The 20,855-nt window shown below is 42.2% G+C and overlaps 1 protein-coding gene across 50 annotated transcripts in view; it reads left to right on the forward strand.

Annotated features, from left to right (window-relative positions):
• Window positions 1-20,855, forward strand: part of LOC18440105 (FAD/NAD(P)-binding oxidoreductase family protein) — a 95,462-nt gene that overhangs the window by 53,428 nt on the left and 21,179 nt on the right. For 49 of the 50 annotated variants that reach the window (XR_016058147.1, XR_016058144.1, XR_016058148.1 and 46 more), the window contains 2 exons: window positions 8,541-8,686; window positions 8,793-8,894. Coding sequence is in view for 18 of the 50 variants with exons in the window: in XM_020670884.2 (XP_020526543.1) it covers window positions 8,541-8,686; window positions 8,793-8,894 (248 nt within the window). In the remaining 32 variants the exon portion in view is untranslated. The remainder of the gene's footprint in view (window positions 1-8,540; window positions 8,687-8,792; window positions 8,895-20,855) is intronic. The other variant, XM_088870325.1, reaches the window with a different exon arrangement.

Consider the following 20,855-nt stretch of genomic DNA (forward strand, 5'->3'; position numbering starts at 1 on the left):
GTCGTGGAAGATGCTAGTCATTGCCCGCTGATAAGTTGCCCCTGCATTTTTGAGGCCGAAGGGCATGACTTTGTAATAGTAAGTACCCTATTGCGTTATGAACGAAGCCTTGGTCAGGTCTTCTTTTGCCATAAAGATTTGGTTGTAACCTGTGAAGCCGTCCATGAATGACAACATCTCGTGCCCCGCAGTATTGTCGACTAGGGCATCTATGTTTGGTAATGGAAAATTGTCCTTTGAGCATGCCTTGTTGAGGTCTCTATAGTCAACACACACTCGGATCCTCCCGTCTTTCTTGGGTACGACCACTATGATGGCCAACCATTCTGAGTAATCGACGGGGGTAATGATGAGCTTCGCTTTGAGCAGGTTGTCGATTTCTTCTTTAATTTTGAGCTTAAGGTAGGTCTTCTGACATTGGAGTTTCTGCCTTACAGGCTTGACCCCTTCATTGATGTTGCACCAATGTGGGCTCTAGCCCTTGTATATTATCGTATGACCAGGCGAAGACATCGCGATATTCCTTGAGAAAGGAAATCATATTTTCCTGCTCCTCAGGAGATAGGGAGGTTCCAATCTTGATTAACGTTGGGTCCTTTTCAGTTCCTAGGTTTATGTCGATTGTCTCTTCGATGATAGCCATTGGGCAACCATCAAACCTCTTTTTGAATTGCTCAACATGGGAAGTGAGTTCATCAGGTTGAGGGATTTCTTTTGACTCTTGGCTCTCTTGATCTTCATCTTGGTCATCCAATTCGTCATCTTGAGTATTGTGCACCGTTATCGGGCTATTTTGAGTGTTCGCCGTTTTTGAAAGTTCCTTTTCATTATTATCAGTTTTATTATGTTTTGATTTTTCAATGGTTTTTGAAATAACACAAGTGGTATCCCTTATGGAACTTGCGGGAGAAATGTTAGGGACTGGACGCGCAGGGTGGTTAGATGGCCACCCTGCGCTTATCTATTTTTTGGCACCGGGACATGAAGGTGCCGCTGGTATGCTTTCAGCGATTCTCGAGATAGGAGAGTGATCGACCAATTCCATTCCTAGGTTTGAATCGGTGGATGAGCACGCTTGGCTGTGTTAGAGCTGATTGTGCATACCTTAAAATCCAAGTCAGCAAAAAGGTCTTCAATTCCCAGTTTTTGTGTGTGCTGAGATGTGGAAGAAGAGTTATTTGTCGCTGGGGATTCAAGGATCACCTTAGGCAGTTTTGAAATACGAGCATCGAGAGGATCGAGGCTTTGAATACCTCCAGATACAAAGCCCGGATAGCTTGAAGGCTTCATCTAGCTTTGCAATAAGGTGAGCGAACACCCGAGACCTCTTTGATCTCTGTTTTCAGTTTTGGCTTCCAATGATTAAAAAATTGCCTCCGTTATGCCTTGCCCTTGACTACTCAAGCCTTGGACTGGTTGGAAGCCTTGGGAGAAGAGCATGTGCCAAGCTTTGAGGGGCTCGAAACCGTATCTATGTTGACATTGGATAATGTCATCCATCGATGTAGAAGTTTGCAAAATTTGAGGAACAGGGTTGCCGTCCTCTAGGTGTAAGGTGGTACAATCGGCTTGCTCGAAGGAAGCGAGCGGGATTTCTCCGAGCTTGACTCTTACAGCTAGCTTCTCGTTATGTATACTAGGATTGAGAAAAGTAGGGGGTTTAACACATCTTTGTAGCGCTGTTTTTAGTTAGACATCCCGAGTTTTGGTGGAGTGTTGAGGCGACCACTAGGTTTTCATGCAGCCACGGTCTTCCTAACAGCATGTTGAAATAAGGTTTTATCTTCGAGACAAAACTTTATCACTTGGACGGTAGGGCCGATCTTGAGTGTGAGAGGCAGTATGCCTTCAACTTATCTTTTGGTTCCGTCGTATGCAGCGATAGTTCACATGGCTTGAAGTCATCCGGGCCTTTACCTATCTGCTTCACTGTTTTCATAAGGCATATGTTTAAGGATGCCCCATTATCAACATGCACTCTTCGTATCTCATATCCTTGCATGAAGTCAGTGATGTGCAGAGGTTGGACGTGAAATCGATTGAAGCTGGCTGGAATATCATCGTTTGTGAACACGATTGGTGTTGGTGCCATCAGCTGGTTGATCATTCCGCACAACTCATCTGGCTGTGTGTTTCTTGGAATGTGTCTTGGCAAGGACCTTCTCGATCTGAGCACTTTGTGTTGGTGAATTGGCGAGTAGCTCCAAGATGGAGATTTCAGCCTGAATTTTCTCGAGATGAGCTGGTAGATCGTAGGTGGTTGCAGATCCTTGAATTTTTGTGTTTGGCTCGTAATCTACGACCCTCGTTGGTTGTTTGGTTTTTTAGGTATTTCCCATTCTTTCATCGAGAGTATCGGTCATCAATTGAATGGATTTGAACACTCGGCCTCTTCAGGTTAAGGAGTCGACCTCGCCAGTCTGAAGCTCGATAGGGTTAGCCCTAGCAAGAGTAATGGGAGACTTTGGGGTGTTGGCCCCTTGTTTGGAAGATGACCCCTTTTCATTGGTCCTGACCATCTCAATCTCTAGTGTGTCATCTTTGTCATATCGGTCCCATTTGGGAAGGTTATCGAGGTTTGGACATGAAGGGCTTCCTCTTAATCTTCTTCGGGTTCTTGAAAGTGATGATCACAAGCTAATATGAACTAACTGGGATACTCTTCTTCGTCTCCACACTCAATCATGTGAATGACAACATTCTCTTTCGAGTTGTCTTGCGCTTCTTGTTTTTCGGCCGTTGTGAGCATATTTTTAGAGAGAGGATTTGTGAAGATACCCATCTTTTGATTAGGCTCTTCGACAGGTTGATTTCTAGGTACGACAATGATCTCCCCCCTATTGATTAACCCTTGAATCACCTATTTCAAATATATGCAGTTTTGAGTATCATGAGCATGGTTTTGATGCCATTTGCACCACCTACCCTTATCCGTGACTTGAAATGGTGGTTCTGATGGTGGTGGGAGATAAACCATATTCTTAGCTAAGAGTAATTCCAACACTTTTTCTGATGGGTCTTTGAGAAGGGTGAAATTATCCTCTCACCTTTAGTTATTATTTTGAGCGTTGGCTCTAGGCCGACCACTTCGGTTTTGATTCTGATTGTTGCTGTGAGCAACTGGACCTTGGGCCAATCCGTTAACGACGATCTCATTAACCTGATCGGAAGCAGTCCCCTTGTTTTTGTTCTTATTTTGGGGAGCTGTTATCGACTTGTTGTCGGGCTTGGTGCTGAGGAGTGTCCCTCTGGCTCTTTCATGTCACGCCACCCGCTCGATCATGGAGTCGAAAGAGCGGGGGATAAGACCTTGACTGAAGGTCCTGTACTCGAGAGCAGCATTCTCTAAGGCTATGGAGATCTTGGCTGGGTCTGTAAGTGGACATTCTATGACCCGCATTGTCGCCTCACGGAATCGACTGATGAAATCCTCAAAGGAATCTCTTGGGTTTTGTTTTGTTGCATTGAGTTCGCCCAGGGAGAGAGGTCTTGGTGTCGACCCGCGGTAGTGAGGGATGAATAGGTTGCGCATTTCGTCTGGAGTGATGTGTGATCGAGTGGACAATGTTCTCCGATGCCAATTCAGGGCCTCAGCAGTCAATGTTTGTGAAAAGATGGCCTTCATTTGGTTGGGCCTATCCCGCAAAGCTCGAGCGGAGAGGAGGAACGCGTTGACGTGAGTATCTGGATCGTTTCCCATTGAACCTGTTTTTAAATTCTGGGACGACAAATCCCTGGGGAAGGTCTTCCATGCCTCTAAGGGTCTCATGAGCATAGGCCTTTGCGGGTAGAATTTCATGCATGCCCATTCTTACAAGCATATCCTGCATTGCTTTTAAGGAGTCTTCTTGTTGAGTATTTGGCATGGCAGTGGGCCCACTGGTTGGTGGGTTCCCAAGCGTAGACTGATAAGTTGAAATTTGGGGTATATGTTGGCCTGCATGGGCTTGAGATTGATGAGCCGCAGTCACCAGGGCGGTTTGATACATTGGTGCCTGAGGGGTGTACTGACCTATAGGTGTCGCCACCTGTTGCGAAAATTGCACGGTTTGTTGGGTCGGATGAACCAGAGGGACCGATTGAAGAATCGGCTGACTCGGCTGTTCTAAGGGTTGACCTATACCGCTAACTTGGTTTGGGATCGACCCGTAAGCTGAGGCATGAACAGTGTAACCTAGGTCAACTAGACTTTTGAGGGCAGCTTGGACGCCTATCTCTCTTAAGGGTCGGTTTGAGTGGACACCTCTGCTTCGTACGCTGTTCAGGACATCATGAGCTATACTATGGTGGCTCGAGGTTGGGTTAGATCCCCTAGACCTAGGTGGGTCTTGGTTTTGAGATCGCTGCACCATAGAGTTATCTTGGTTCGACTTCTACTTTGGTTGCCTAAAATCCCCTGTAGGACGATGCCTAGCCGGACTCCCTGACTATTCAAGGTTGTTCGGGCGGAGCCGGCTCTCTGGGCCACACAGATCTCAGGATTAGGAGTGGATGCTTGGGACTCTGCCTCTAATTGAAGACTTGGGCGTTGGATAATGGATTGTCTTGAGGTCCGTCGATAACTCGAAGGGATTGCAGCATATTGGTCTCTAGGCTTGGGCAGATTAGGCTTAGAGTAGGCCGTGGAGCAGTCATCTTGGTCGCCTTGAGTGACTGACATGGTGATTGCTTTTGGCTGGGTTCTAAAATCTAGACTTAGGTAAGATTTGAACTCGACGACTTAGGGCAAACCTAGCCCGAGACTAAGGGTAAAAACCTTAGCTACGACCTAAGCTAAGACTAGATGGAATCTAGACTTACTAGACTCAATGGATTTTGGTTAAGACCCTGAACTAGGGTAAGCCTAGTCTAGCTCTAGAGGCAACTCTTAAGCGTAGACCTATGTTAGAGCTTAGACTAAGATCTAGACTAGATGGTGTACGAGTCTCGGCTCAGACTAAGAGTGGGTGTAGGTTTGGAGGGGTAAGCAACCCTAATGTATTTTTTTTTAATTTTAAATTTTTTGATCTTTTTAATTTTGATGAAACACAGTTAACCTAAGCATGGTGAAAGCACGGAAAATATGATTTCAGTCAAAATTAACAAACTAAAATAAAATAAAAAGGGCAGAAACATAACAGATCTATGTGAAGCAAAATCTTTTTTTTTTATATTTTTAAAAATTTTATTTTAGGTAAAAAATTCGTCAATATGGAGCCAAAAGTCCTTGGAATGGTTCTGTGGGCTCCCAAAATTTTGTGGTACACTTGCAGTTGGGTGACACCACCCGTGTCGCCTAGGCGGCATTACTGGTGTGCTGGTTGGGCGACACAGCTGGTGTCGTCCAAAAGAAATTATTATTATTTTTTATTTTTTTTATATTTTTATCTTGTTAATCTTGATGAAATAAGACTACTCTAAACTTGGAAGAAGCAGGAAATAAAAATATTTATAATGAAATAAATTAAAAAAAAGTAAAACTGAAAAGCCCAGATTGAACGAAAAAATATTTTTTTTGTATTTTTTTAAAATTTTATTTTGATTTGAATTTTTTTGTGCAGTCACAAAAGTGGCCCTAGAGCAGATCCACAAAGTCCCAGAGGTTTCTTAGACCTTTGAATTTGGGCGACACTGCGAGTGTAACTCCGAAAAAGCAGGTTTTCGGAGCACCAAAACCCTGAATTCTGGTCATAGCCGACCTTTGGGATCTTTTGTGACTGAAAGCAGTGAAAAATAGTGAATAAAAATCGTATTTTGAAGCTTGAATCAAGCTTGAAATAGCCCCACGGTGGGCGCTAAACTGTTTACGATGAAAATCTGACAGATCTTCCGATGAAAATCTCTCGACTTTTAACACCTTATACTAATTAAAAAGATGTAAATAAAGTGGTAGAGAAAGTGGGACAAATCGAATTCAGATCTGAGGCCAGATTTGCCTGGAAACGAGCTGATCTGCTCTCAGATCTGTGGTAGAGCCAGCATGATCCAGAGCATTAAAATACGATTTTTAAGAGGAGTTAACATATCAAAATAAATTAAAGAAGCACAACAGTAAAATGAAGAGAGGAATATATAATACCAAATCGGGTCGGATGGCTCGGGATTCTCGAGCTTTCGAGGGCTCGCCTGTATCAGAACCGGTCCTCTTTGCCTCTCTGATTCGGTTTTTGACCAGCAGATCTCTGGTGTAAATGGTTAGCTCTAGGGTTGTTGTGCCCTAATTCTAGTTTTGATTTAGGGTTTTTGAGCCCTAGGTATAGGTTTTCTCAGTCTTGGGGGGTTAGGACTTTAGGAGGCTTGGGTTTCTATCTTCTCTAGGGTTTTCAATTTAGAGATTTTTCTAAAGCTGTCGGTCTTTTCTCTTGGTCTGGAAGAGAATTTCCTTAGTTTTCTAAGGGTTTTGTGATCTCCAGAGGTTGAATATGAATCTTGAGATTTTCTCTAATTTTTTGGGATTTTTCCTAAATTTTTAGGAAATTTCTAAGGGTTTTTCTTATTTTTGGTATTTTTTGGTAATTTTCCTAATTTTGGGAATTTCTAGGGTTATTTTTGGTATCTTTTTCTCTCTCCTTTTGAGTTAGGGGGAGGGGGCAATTGGTGATTTTTCCTAAATGTTTTGGAGTTTTTTCAAAAGTTTTTGGATTATCTAATTAAAGAAAACGTGTTTACTGCATCATCAGATGCGTTGACTGCATCATCGGCCCACGTCTGGGCCTGTTGGGCCTGTTACAGCCCGGCCCGCAGCCCGCCAGTTGGGTCTCACACGGACTAAATTATCATTTGTTATATCTTTTTATCCGTATGTCAGATTCAGACGATTCTTAGACCGTTGGAAAGCTCTTGGACTCTACTTCAAATTGAGATAAGATTTGGGTAGTTTTGGGGTAATTAAATTGGGTTTACTAGGATAATGTGGTTTTAAGGGTTCAGAAACCATAGAATTTGCCAGATTTAAAATGGGGTGTCTATACTTAGATCTAACTTCTAAGTGACAACCTATGTTTGATTATTCAAATTTCGTAATCAACCAGATATCTTCTAACGAAATCTGTTAACTACCTAGGAAATCTTGGAGAGATTATTTCCTGGACACCAAATTGGAGAGATTCATGTGACAACAAAAGCAAGGCCCATCAGGCACAGTTCTTTGACTTTGACTCCCATGTAGCCCCATGGCTAGTGGGGTCCACGTGGTCGAAAAGTGAAAACATGTGGTAACTTGTCTATAAAAGTTGGCCCCAAACATTCAACTATCCAATTTAGGACTAGTGGCACAAATATTTTATTCCAAAATTGCCCCTGTTTTAGAGTACATTCTTTTATTCCAAAAGTTCCTTCTTTCAAAAACAAAATCATAACATAACATGTGGGTAGTTCAATAGAGATTAAAACTTTTTTTAGAAGCCCTTTGAAAAGCCTCTTTAAAAACCATAGAAGAGTGTGCTAGCATTGAAACTAGATCCTACTACCAGGTTCTCCATGACTACCCTCTGACCATATCTAGACCTTGAACCAACCCAACGAATCCATGACTATGCAAACAGCACATGATTGACCTATCAGAGCTGGCCAAGGCATTGAAGTGCCACAATCAACAAAAAGCTGTAAATTCCAAGTGCTTTCTCCAAGGACAAGTTTAGAGTCTGGTCCACCTGCCAACTACTGCACAAAAGTTCCAGATTTCCCCCTTGCACAAGGAGTCTTTCTCAGGCATGTGCATGCTAATGATCCATCACCAGACCAAAAAAAGGTGACCAGCAGCATACATGCAGTGTAGGATGCCTTTTTGAGGCTTTCAGGCACTTGTTCTCATCAGCTACCATCCTAGCACAGAGTAACCTATTTCATCTGCTGGCCAAATAACATCAACCACCAGGTGCTGCCGAACTCGACAAGATACCCCATAAACACTCTCCAGCAATGCTTATTAGAGAGTCTAAGCCTTTCTGGCCCAGGGTGTGGGCCCATTTATCTAGCTAAGGCCTAATCACACACCAATGCGAGAGTGAGGGAGCCCACTATGTTCTAGATCGAGGCATTTCCAACTAGCTCTAATGGCTTGTCTCATTCAAGTAGTGCCTACTCGTTCCTGGTGCATGTCACATCCAAGTGCAGGTTGTCTATGCTAATGGTCTTTTGCTTTCAAGTACAGTTGGTTCACGTGTCCTGTTTCATCCATGTGAGTTCAAAGCTCCCACTAGAACTTAGAACATTTTAAAGCATAAAAGCTTGAGTAAAATGCACTCTCATGGCCTCTTTCATTCATGGAGGGAGTACTCATCACTCTAATGGTCTCGTTTGCCCAAGTAGAGCCACATTCCCAGTGAGTACAAATCACACGAGTACCTGGACATAGGGGAATATATGAGAGCTTTGATCCAAAAACCAAGTGGCAAGGCCATTAAAGGCCACAGATCCCAACATGTTACATGTGGCTACAGTTTATGATAGGTTCATCATTTCTCTTCCTAACTATCTGCTTGCCTTTGTCGCTAATATAATCAATATTTATCCGTGGCTCCTTAATTTCAGATATTGATGATGGAATTTTACTTTGTCAGTTTTGTTACAAACAGGCAAAGTTGTGACTAGTGCATCCCGTGCTGTCAATGGGAAATTTGTTCTCAAGATTGAGAAATTTAGTGTTGATTTGGTTGAAGCAGTTGAAGCAGATTACTTGTTGATAGCCACTGGCAGTAGTCGTCAGGTTCGTCTAATTGTAGCTTTAGTTATCATACTTGTGCTTATATTGAGTTTTTTGTAAGGGAATTGTTCATCAGTCTCTCTCTGTTTTGGCTGTAATTGCTCGACAGGGTCACAGTCTTGCAGTTCAACTTGGACATTCGATTGTAGAACCAATGCCGAGCTTATTCACGTTCAAAATCAATGATACGCATTTGCTAGAATTATCTGGGGTATGTATTATCCATGATTTTTTCTTTGTTCTTTATGTTCAATTCTAGCACATATTATGTAAATATTTGTCAAATAGTCTTAACAATGTCCAAGTTTTGTGTGATGCTGCATCCTTTGTAAGGATAAGTGTAGCCGTTCCATAAGTGTAAGGTTAACTGTTGGATTGAAATTTCAACTATAATTTAAAATCTACTCAGAGATCCAGGCAGTTAGGACTTGCTTTTCCTTTGGTTTGGTGGATTCTAGCTACTTGTTTTGTGCATGTTTTTAACATCTTAAGATCAAATAGAAGTATTTAAGACGTTCTGAATATTTTTTCAGACATAAGAATGTGGGTCATGTGAAACTAAGTGGTGAAGATCTTTACTGGTTATATATTCACAGTAGTAGTATTCTTCTATTCACATGAAACTACTGGAAAGTTGAGTAAGCAACTGATAAGAAAATAAGATTGTGATTGGTTAGTACAAAGTAGCCAACATCAATTTCAGTGGTTTAACGTTGGATTGACCTCCTGACATTGTTTTTGTTTCAGTAGCTTTGGAAAAGGTGAAGTACCAATATTTTTACAACATATTGACAAACTTATTGATGGATTTAAATTATACCCCCAATTCTCAACACAGTAATCTTATACCTGTCATCAATGCAGATGCATTCACCCTCTAGTAGGATCCCAAAGTTGTAATAACCAATATCATGTGTTGTTTCATGATATTGCTCTGTTTTCCTGTGTAAAGATCTGCTGCATGTCTCTCTCTCTCTCTCTCTCTCTCTCTCTTCCCCTCCCCCCTCTCACTCGCTCGCATTAGCAAGTTTTGCTTTTATCACCTTCTATTCCTGGAAACCAATTCAACTCTGTTGTTTACTCATGACTATCCAGTGTTCTTTAATAATTATGATGTTCTAGATGTATACAACACAAAATCAAATATGAATTTCCAAATACAAATCAGTTAGTATATTGTTCATAAAAGAAACTCAAATGTACATCGACTCATGCAGCATCATATATGTGTGTTGGGTTTTGTAGCCTTTAAAGGCTTCGCCTTTTGTATTATTTTGTGTAATAAAAGAGAGACACCACAGTTTTTGGGGGCTTGAGTTTGTCTATGTGGGATGATGCTCTAAGGAAGAAAGATGCTTTAGAGTAGGGACTATGGATGAAAGAGCCCAAAAGAGCAGGAGGGCATGAGCACCATTGGACTCATGCTGGATTTGGCCTTCTACGTCTGGGCTTGTGTCAGTCAAAAGACATAAGGCCTGCGCTCCAGGTGGATAAGAGGCCCCGTACACCTCGACTGTTAGGGTTAGTGGGTTGTCCCTTGTCCAGTCGGAGTTAGCCCACTAGTTAAGAGTTTAGCCAAGGTTAAAGGATATTTGTGGAGGGTTGAAGGCTTGTGAGGATAACAACCAAATTCTTGACATTACCGCTGATGCAAGACAAAATTATTCTAATTTTTAATTTGTTTAATTTCAATAGATGTATTTTTTTTAATTTTAGCGTTAAGATCCATTTTTAAGGTTTTTTTTTCTAGGGATTCTAGGGTTTCTTATGTTTTTCATTTTTATTTATTGTTCACAGGTCCTGTTCATGTACAGTACATGGGTACTGTTCATACTGGTAGATTTATTTACACCCTTGTCCTGAAATTTCGGCAGAGCCTCCCCTTATCCGGGGTCAGTTTCAGTACAAATATTTCCCAAACACTCCTAGTCCCAATTAAATTACTGTAGGAATTATATTTGGTTTTAAAGGTTATACAGGATGACATAAACACTCCTAGTCCCAATTAAATTTCTGTAGGAATTAGATTTGATTTTAGCGGTTATACAAAGTGATAAAGGATGTCCAAGATCTAGAGGCATGAGAGGAGCTCGCTTTCTTCGAAGTGTTGATCACCCCCTCCCGGTACAGTTATGAGATGCAATAGAGTCCTGGTGAACACACCCCCAGAATACAGCTAGATTAAAATCTTCGTGAGTCTTTGAGTTGCATTCTCAGAGAACTCACATAAAAAAAACCAGCAAAAGGGTCTTCCAATCGGTATTATAAGCACAAAATTTTGATTGGGAATAACATTGTAGATTAAAATATCAAATATCTATCGATATGTTAGGAAACACAGAGACATGGGCCATTGTATTTCCTTTACCATAAGAAGGTACTTAATTCTTGTGTCCAACAAAGCTTGAATCACAAGAGAAGATGGTATCACTCCATTAATATAGGACTGATAAAAGTTCACTGATAATTGTGCGAGAGAGCATAAAGTTGATTTGAGAGAGAGAGAGATAGAGAGAGGGAAAGAGAGAACTATGGGAAAGACGTCGAGTTCAAAAAAGTCTTTTCAAAATGTGTGTATGGTTTTATATATCCTGAGATGAAAGAAACACACATAATATATGTGTTATGATAGGAATGAGTAAAGTGTCTTATGATTCCATCTCACGAGGTAGACAAATGTGTAAGACTCTTAAGAAGCATGTCATGCTTCATGAGAGAGAAATGCATGTCATGCTTCATGAGACACCTCATGCTTCATGAGAGAGAAAAGCATGTCATGCTTCATGAGACACCTCATGCTTCATGAGAGAGAAAAGCATGTCATGCTTCATGAGACACCTCATGCTTCATGAGAGAGAAAAGCATGTCATGCTTCATGAGACACCTCATGCTTCATGAGAGAGAAAAGAAAGGTGATAAAAAAGAAAAAAATCCAAAAACATGGTGGTCCTCCATGACCACAAATAATGAAGTGGTCCCTCAATAAAAAATAATAAAAAGATATTTATTTTGAAACAGCAAAATAATTAAAACAACAAACCCCCACTTGTTTCAAAACAAATAGGACATACTCAAAACATAACAGAAAGGAAAAATGGGGTGTTTTATAGACTTGAACTTTTCACATAGTGTTATGTAGAATGCTTGTCAGGACAGTGAGTGGAGGAACCTGATGAGCCTCCTACATACCACACATTTTCTTTCAAAAAGCTGTAATTTTTTAAAAGGCTTCCGCATTTAAGGCTTTGCACCCTTACTGTTTGTCATGAGCGCTTTAGGGAATGCCCAGTTGCTATAGGGAGTGGTCTCCACGTATACACCCATAGAGGTGAGTCCATGGAGGATGTTATGGAGTGAAACATTCGAGCCTAGGCGTTAAATCATCTAGGAAAATCGAATCATTAAGAGCAATGCTCAACCTCTCCACTCAATGCAGTAATTGTAACATATACCAGGGATGAAGCAGAAATTTATAAATTTCTATTAAATAAAATTCTTGGTACAAACATACGTCAGATATCATATGAATGACTTGTTTCTCCCTTTAAACTTTAGACTTGTGACCTCCTTGTCCTTAGGTAGGGTTCCTATCACTTTGTGGCATAATACAAATAGGCTTCAATCCGATACCTCTAGCTGTCTTCCAGACTTGGTCCCTTGCAAGGCCTTTGGTTAGTGGATTCGCCAGTTTATGGTTAAAGTAAACATGAAGTACTGATATTACTCCATCTTCCAGTAAAAGTCTCGACTGATTGTGCCTTAAACGAATATATTTGGATTTTCCAGGATAAATCTTCCTTTTACCCTGGTATACTGCTGCTTCCTAGTCACATCATATTGACAATGCAAGCATGGGCCCTGAAGTAAGTGGTACATCTACCAATAAGTTCCTTAGCTACTCAACCTCTTTGCTGGCGACTTCCAAGGCTATTAGCTCCGATTCGATGCAAGTTTGCTTCTTGGAACCCCAAGCAATCACCATAGGCGAAGATCCATCTGCTAGTAAACATGGATTCATCAGAATCTGTAATCCAGTTTGCATAGCCATATCCTTCTAATACAATGGGCTCACCTACATAATGTAGGCCATAGTCTATGGTACCTTTGAGATATATCAAGACCCTATAGACCTCATACGATTGCTCTTGGTCTGGGTTACTAGTATATTTGCGCAGCTAACCCACGACAAAGGCGATATTAAGCTATTACATGGCATTGCATAATTTAGACATCCATTGACTATTGCATAGTCCAATTGGGAAATAGGGGCATCACGGTTCTTTCTGAGTTTAATATGAGCATCAAATGGGGTTGAAATTGGTTTACAATCGAAGTGATTAAACCTTTCTGGGTCAAAACATACTCAGTCAGTGTCCTCACTATTTTAACTCCAAGTATCACATCAGGTTGCCCCATGTCCTTCATATTAAATTCAGAAGACAACGGTTTCTTAGTCTCCTCAAGGCATGCAGTATTGCTGCCTAGTATGAGCATATATCATCTTCATATAGGCAAATAATAACTATCGCACCATCACAAACCTTGGCGTATACACACGTATCAACATCATTGATCTGAAATTTGTGTGATAAAAACAATTCTATTAAATTTTTCATTCCATTGTTTGGGTGCTTGCTTCAAACCATACAGGGATTTCACGAGTTTATAGACCTTGTGCTCTTGTCCCTTAAGGACAAATCCCTCTGGTTGTTCAATATAAATTTCTTCATGTAGTTCACCATGTAGAAAAGTTGTTTTGAAATCCATCTGGTGAATCTCTAGATGGTATATCAAAGCCAAGGTATTGAGTACTCGAATGGTAGCTATAAATGCAATAGGTTTATAGTTGTCAAAGAAATTGATACCTTCTTTTTGTTTAAATCCTTTTGCAACCAATCTTGCTTTATATTTCTCAATAAGACCATCCACCTTAGTTTTCTTTTTGAAAATCCATTTACTGCCTAAAGGCTTAGCACCAGGAGGTAAATCCATATTGAAGTGTCATTTTCTAATCTAGATTCCATCTCATCATTGGATGCCTCCCTCCAAAAGGGAGTGTCACATGGGGACATGACATCTTGGTAACTTTAAATCTTCTAAAAGATACATCTGCAAATCAGGGCTGAAATCTGAGGGTTTCCTGATTTTATTACTTCTCTTGGGATCTAAATCCTCAAGGTTCTCATGCTTAACAATTTTACGTTTATCATGTTGCTCCTCATATTCATTAACCCGCTCACCAACAAATGTGTGGTCAAAAAATTACGTATCCCTAAACTCTATAATTACATTAAATTCTAGGTCAAAAAATATGAATGCTTTGCCATTTTCAACATATCCAACAAAACCACATTTTATAGATCTAGGTGCACGTTTGGGCCTCGTATGGTCGGGGAGACTAACCAAGGCTGTACAGCTCCAAACCTCAAGGAATCCTGATGGTGTAGCATTAGATTTTGAATATGGTATTCGGTTTAAAATGTAACAAGCTTACATTAAAGCTTCTCCTCATAAATCAGCAGGTAGGTTTGAACTGATGAGCATGGCATTGACCTTATCCTTAAGGGTGCATTTTTTCATCTAAGCTAAACCGTTTTGTTGTGGTATGTATGGGGCAGTAACCTGGTGAATTATTCCATTTTCTTCTCAATATTTAGTGAAGTTGGTGGAACAGTATTCACCACCTCTTTAGGAAAGGGTTTTCTTGTGATCTTTGACCATACACATACATCACACATAATATATTTTAAATTCGCGCACTTAGGAATTTGGTCTAACATATTTATTTTTCTTAATGCATGATAATTAACATGACCTAATCTAATATTCCATAAAGAAAAGCAATCGAGCATATACACAAAAGATGATGTACCTATTTCATTATAAATATTGAGTTTCAACATGCCTTTAGAGGAGTACACCATTCCTATAAAGACATCATTATTTGACTAGAGAAACTTGTCGGACTCAAAGACAAGTTTGAAATGCCTCTTATTTAGAAGGTTTGCAGACACCAGGTTTCTCCGGAGTTCAGGGGCATGATACACATTCAAAAGGGTGAGGACTCTACTAGACGTGAATTGTATTTCAACCGTCCTTTTACCAAGTACCTTAGAGGGGGAAGAATTTCTCATATAGGATATTGTCCTCCCCCACCAGTTCATAAGTCCTTAACACAATTCTGTCATTACAGACTTGTCTGAATCATTCTACAGTCCACCCACCATTCTGTAGTGCCCCCTACTGCATTGACTTTGGAGATATGGCAACAAATTTTTCTTCGACCAAATTGGCTTTTGTAGAGTCCACCCACCATTTTGTAGTGCCACCCACCATTCTCGTTCGAATTTTGTAGAATTTCTGCATATGGCTGGCTTTGCCGCTAACATAGTATACCATGGGTTTCTTACTCTTATCCGGAGCTGTCTTTGCTTTTAGAGCTTTGGTTTCTTTCTTTTTTTCTTTCCTTTCTTCAATCTTGATTCCTTTTTCAGTCCTCAGCTTTTGCCTTTCTGGACCTTCAACTGTGTGAGCTCTAGCGACCATATGAGATTTGTACTCTTTTGACATCTCGGTGTCTTGGCTCCTCTTCGATTCTCAAATGGGTCACAATATGTTTGAGGCTCAAGTCTTCTGACTTATGCATCAGTGTTTTTTTGTAATCTTTCCCGAAGGGCAGCAACTTACCGATTATTGCCCCGACATAGGATGACTGCTTTTTCAGACCTCGGCTTTTTCTTTTTCGGATCTTCAACTGTGTAGGCTCTAGCGCCTGTATGCTCTAGCGACCATCTGAGATTTGTACTCTTTGACAGGTTGGAGTCCTGTTTCCTCTTCAATTCTTAAGTAGGTCATCAATTGTTCGAGACTGAAGTCTTCTAACGTATGCATTGGCGTGTTTTTGTAGTCCTTCTAGGAGGGGGGCAACTTATCGATTATTGCCCCGACATAGAATCACTCATCAAGTTCAATACCATTTGATGCTTATTCATTGGCTATAGTCTGAAAATCATGGATTTGAGCCAATACCAATTTCTCTTCTGTAATTTTAAAATTTAAGTATCTACTAATTAGATACTTATTTCTATGAACGTCTTCCTGTCTATATTTGGTATAAAAAAGCTATGCTCCGTGGCTTTCTAGAAGCATAACTATTTTTTTACCATTCACACTGCTGATCAGGCTACTTGAGTCTGGAAGTACTAAACTATTATGAACTTGCAAGGGATTAGCTGCTGACTAAAAATATTAATGTGGAATTGTTAGCTTAATACTTTAGAATAAATATCCCAACACTCCTAGTCCCAATTAAATACTACGAAACATTTTAAAGTGTTAGTATAGACTTTTGAAGTGTTAAAGGGAAACGTCTGGTTACCCTCAGAATTATTTTGAAAGTCCAATCTAAAGTAGGACTAGGAGGCAACAATCGTTACTATTTTAGAAGTAAAATAGCCACGATTAAGCACAAAATCTTAATACTTCAAAATACTAGCCATGTGTGCAGGAGATGACCATCTGGATACTCATATTCTGTGATTGACTATTAATCGTGACTATATACCAAAACCGGAGTTTGATTTTCCAAATCTTTGAGAAGTTTAAAAAAAAGAGGTCAGTTTTTTGTGCGAATCGCATGCGTTGAGTTGAGCGCGTGCGGTGCGCATGTGCACAAAACTTCGTACGGAGCGCAATTGGGGGCACTTCTTGCTCACGTGTTTGGGGGAACGTGGGGAAAATAATGGGGTGCACAATTTTTCACAAGCCGCCACAATTGTACGCAAAAAATTCGGCACGGTTTTCATGCGTATCGCTCGTGTTGAGTTGAGTGTGCGCCGTGCGTATGTAGACTAAACTTTGTACGGAGGGCCATTTGGTGGCACTTCTTGGGCATTTGTTTGGGGATAACTGGGAAAAAAAGTAGGGTGCGCAAATGTGCACAAGACGACACAATTGCATGCAATAAAAGGGCATGGCTTTCACCTGAATCGCACACGTTGAGTTGAGCGCGCACAATTGTTCACAAGCCGACACAATTGCACGCAAGAAAAGGGTACGGTTAACGTACGAATCGCACGCGTTGCGTTGAGCGCGTGAGGTATGAATGTCAACTAAACTTCGTACGGAGGGCAATTTGGTGGCACTTCTTGTGCACGTGTTTGTGGGAACATGGGGCAAATAATAGGGTGCACAATTCTGCATAAGCCGCCACAATTGCGAGAAAAGAAACGACACAGTTTTCGCGCGAGTCGCACGCGTTGAGTTGAGTCTGTGCAGTGCGCATGTGCATTAAACTTCGTATGGAAAGCAATTGGGTGGCACTTCTTGTACAAGTGTTAGGGGGAATGTGGGGCAAATAGTCGGGTGCACAATTTTTCACAAGCCGCCAAAATTGCATGCAAAAAAACAACACGGTTTTCGCTCGAATCACATGTGTTAAGTTAAGCGCGCGCGGTGCGCATGTGCACTAAACTTCGTACGTAGGGTAATTTGGTGGAACTTCTTGCACACGTGTTTGGGGGAACATGAGGGAAATAGCAAGGTGCAAAATTGTGCACAAGTCGACACAATTGCGTGCAAAAAAACAGCACGGTTTTCGCAAGAATCGCATGCGTTGAGTTGAGCACGAGCGGTGCACATGTGCGCTAAATTTCGTACGGAGGCAAATTTGGTGGTACTTCTTGTGCATGTGTTTTGAAGAATGTGAGGCAAATAGTGTACAATTGTGCACAAGCCGCCACAATTGCACGTAAAAAAACGGCACAGTTTTCCTGCAAATTGCACGCGTTGAGTTGAGCACGCACGGTGCGCATGTGCACTAAACTTCGTACGGAGGGAAATTGGGTGGCACTTCTTTCGCACGTGTTTCGGGGAACATGGGGCAAATATTAGGGTGTACAATTCTGCACAAGCAGCAACAATTGCGTGCAAAAAAACGACAGGATTTTCACGTGAATTTCACGCATTGAGTGGAGCGCGCACAGTGCGCATGTGCACTAAACTTCGTATGGAGGACAATTTGGTGGCACTTGTTGCGCACATGTTTGGGTGAATGTAGGGCAAATCGTAGGGTGCACAATTGTGCACAAGCCGCCACAATTGCACGCAAAAAACGGCACGATTCACGCGAATCGCACTCGTTGAGTTGAGTACGCGCGGTGCGCATGTGCACCAAACTTCCTATGGAGGCCAATTTGGTGGCACTTGTTAGGGGGAACATGGGGCAAATAGTACGGTGCACAATTGCGCATGAGCCGCCACAATTGCACAAAAACAAACGGCACGGTTTTTGCACAAATCACAAGCGTTGAGTTGAGCGCGCGCGGTGCGCATGTGCACTAAACTTGGTATGAAGGGAAATTGGGTGGCACTTCTTGCGCACGTGTTTTGGGGAACGTGGGGCAAATAGTAGGGTGCGCAATTCTCTACAAGCCTTCACAAATTCGTGCAAAAAAATGACATGATTTTCGTACGAATCGCATGTGTTGAGTTGAGCGCGCATGTGCACTAAACTTCGCATGGAGGGCAATTTGGTGGCACTTTTTGCGCGGATACTTGGGAAAAAATGTAGGGTGCACAATTGTGCACAAGCCGACATAATTGGACGAAAAACAAAAGCACGGTTTTCGTAAGAATCGCATGGGTTGAGTTGAGAGGGTGAGGTACGAATGTCAACTAAACTTCGTACGGAGGGCAATTTGGTGGCACTTATTGCTCACGTGTTTGGGGGAACATGAAGCAAATAGTAGGGTGCATAATTCTGCACAAGCCGCCACAATTGTGCGCAAAAAAACGGCGTGGTTTTCTCTCGAATCGCACGCGTTCAGTTGGGCACGTGCAGTGCGCATGTGCATTATACTTCGTATGGAGGGCAATTGGGTCGCACTTCTTGTGCACGTGTTCTGGGGAACGTGGGACAAATAGTTGGGTGCACAATTTTTCACAAGCCGCCAAAGTTGCACGCAAAAAAACAGCACGGTTTTCGCTTGAATCGCACATGTTAAACTGAGCTCGCGCGGTGTGCATGTGCACTAAACTTCGTACAAAGGGTAATTTGGTGGAATTTCTTGCGCACGTGTTGGGGGAACATGAGGGAAATAGTAAGGTTCAAAATTGTGCACAAGCTGACACAATTGCGCGCAAAAAATTGCACGGTTTTCGCACGAATCGCATGCGTTGAGTTGAGCGTGCGCATGTGCGTTAAACTTCATACGGAGGGAAATTTGGTAGCACTTCTTGGGCACATGTTTTGGGGAATGTGTGGCAAATAGTCGGGTGCACAATTGTGCACAAGTTTCCACAATTGCACGCAAAAAAAAGGCACGATTTTCGTACAAATCGCATGCGTTGAGTTGAGCACGTGCGGTGCGTATGTGCACTAAACTTCGTATGGAGGGAAATTGGGTGGCATTTTTTTCGCACGTGTTTGGGGGAATGTGGGACAAATAGTAGGGTGTACAATTCTGCATTAGCCGCAACAATTGCACGCAAACAAACGTCACGGTTTTCATGTGAATCGCACACGTTGAGTTGAGCGCGCAGTGTGCATGTGCACTAAACTACGTTCAGAGGAAAAATTTGTTGCACTTCTTGCGCACATGTTTGGGGGAATGTGGGGCAAATAGTGGGATGCACAATTATATACAAGCCCCCGTAATTGCGCACAAAAAAACGGCACGGTTTACGGACGAATCGCATGCGTTGAGTTGAGCACACGCGGTTTGCAAGTGCACTAAACTTCGTACGGAGGGCAATTTTGTTGCACTACTTACGCATGTGTTTGGGGGAACGTGGGGCAAATAGTAGGGTGCACAATTGTGCACTAGCCGCCACAATTGCGCATAAAAAAACAGCAAGGTTTTGGTGCAAATCGCACGCTTTGAGTTGAGCACGAGCGCTGTGCAAGTACACTAAACTTCGTACAGAAGGCAATGTTTTTGCAATTCTTGTGCACATGTTTGGGGGAACATGGGGTAATTACCAGGGTGCACAATTGTGCACAAGCCGCCACAATTGCACGCAAAAAAATGGCATGATTTTAGATCGAATCGCACGCATTGAGTTGAGCGCGTGCGGTGCGCATGTGCACTAAACTTCGTACAGAGGGCAATTTCGTGGCAGTTCTTGCGCATGTGTTGGAGGGAATATGGGTCAAATAGTAGGGTGCACAATTATGCACAAGCTGCCACAATTGCTCACAAAAAAACGGTTCACACGAATCGCACGTGTTGAGTTGAGCGCGTGCGGCGAGCATGTGCACTAAACTTTGGACGAAGGGCAATTTCGTTGCATTTCTTGCTCACGTGTTTGGAGAAACATGGGGCAAATAGTAGAGTGCACAATTGCGCTGCAAATGCATGCAAAAAAATGGCACAGTATTCGCGCGAATAGCACGCGTTGAGTTGAGACCGCGCGGTGCGCATGTCCACTAAACTTCTTACGGAGGGCAATTTGTTGGCACTTCTTGCACCCGGGTTTGAGGTAACATGGGGCAAATAGTAGGGTGTACACTTGTGCACTAGCTGTCGCAATAACGCGTAAAAAAACGGCACGGTTTTCAGGCGAATCGCCCGCGTTGATTTGAGCGCGCATGGTGCGCATGTGCACTAAATACAGAGGGCAATTTGGTGGCACTTCCTGGGCACGTGTTTGGGGGAAAGGGGGTCAAATCGTAGGGTGCACAATTCTGCACAATCCACCACAATCGCCCGCATTGAGTTGTGTGCACGTGATGCACAGGTGCTCTAAATTTCATACCGAAAGTAATTTGGTGACTCTTCTTGCACCCCTGTTTGGGGAACGTTGGGCAAATAGTAGGGTGCAAAATTATGCACGAGCCAGCACAATTGCGCGAAAAAAAGCAAGTTTTTCACGTGAATCGCATGAGTTGAGTTGAGCGCACACGATTCGCATGTGCACTAAACTTTGTACGGAGGGCAATTTGTTAACACTACTTGCACACGTGTTTGGGGAAATGTAGGGCAAATAGTAGGGTGCACAATTGTGCATTAGCCGCAACAATTGCGTGTAAAAAAACGGCACGGTTTGGGCGCGAATCACACGCGTTGAGTTGAGCGCGGGAGCAGCGTAAGTACACTAAACTTCGTACGGAGGGCAATGTTTTGGAAATTCTTGCGCAAGTGTTTGGGGGAACATGGGGCAAATAATAGGG

Source organism: Amborella trichopoda, chromosome 6 (genome assembly GCF_054954075.1).
Source record: "Amborella trichopoda isolate Santa Cruz 75 chromosome 6, AtrichopodaSantaCruz75HAP2 v2.0, whole genome shotgun sequence".
Classification (NCBI taxonomy): Eukaryota; Viridiplantae; Streptophyta; class Magnoliopsida; order Amborellales; family Amborellaceae; genus Amborella; species Amborella trichopoda.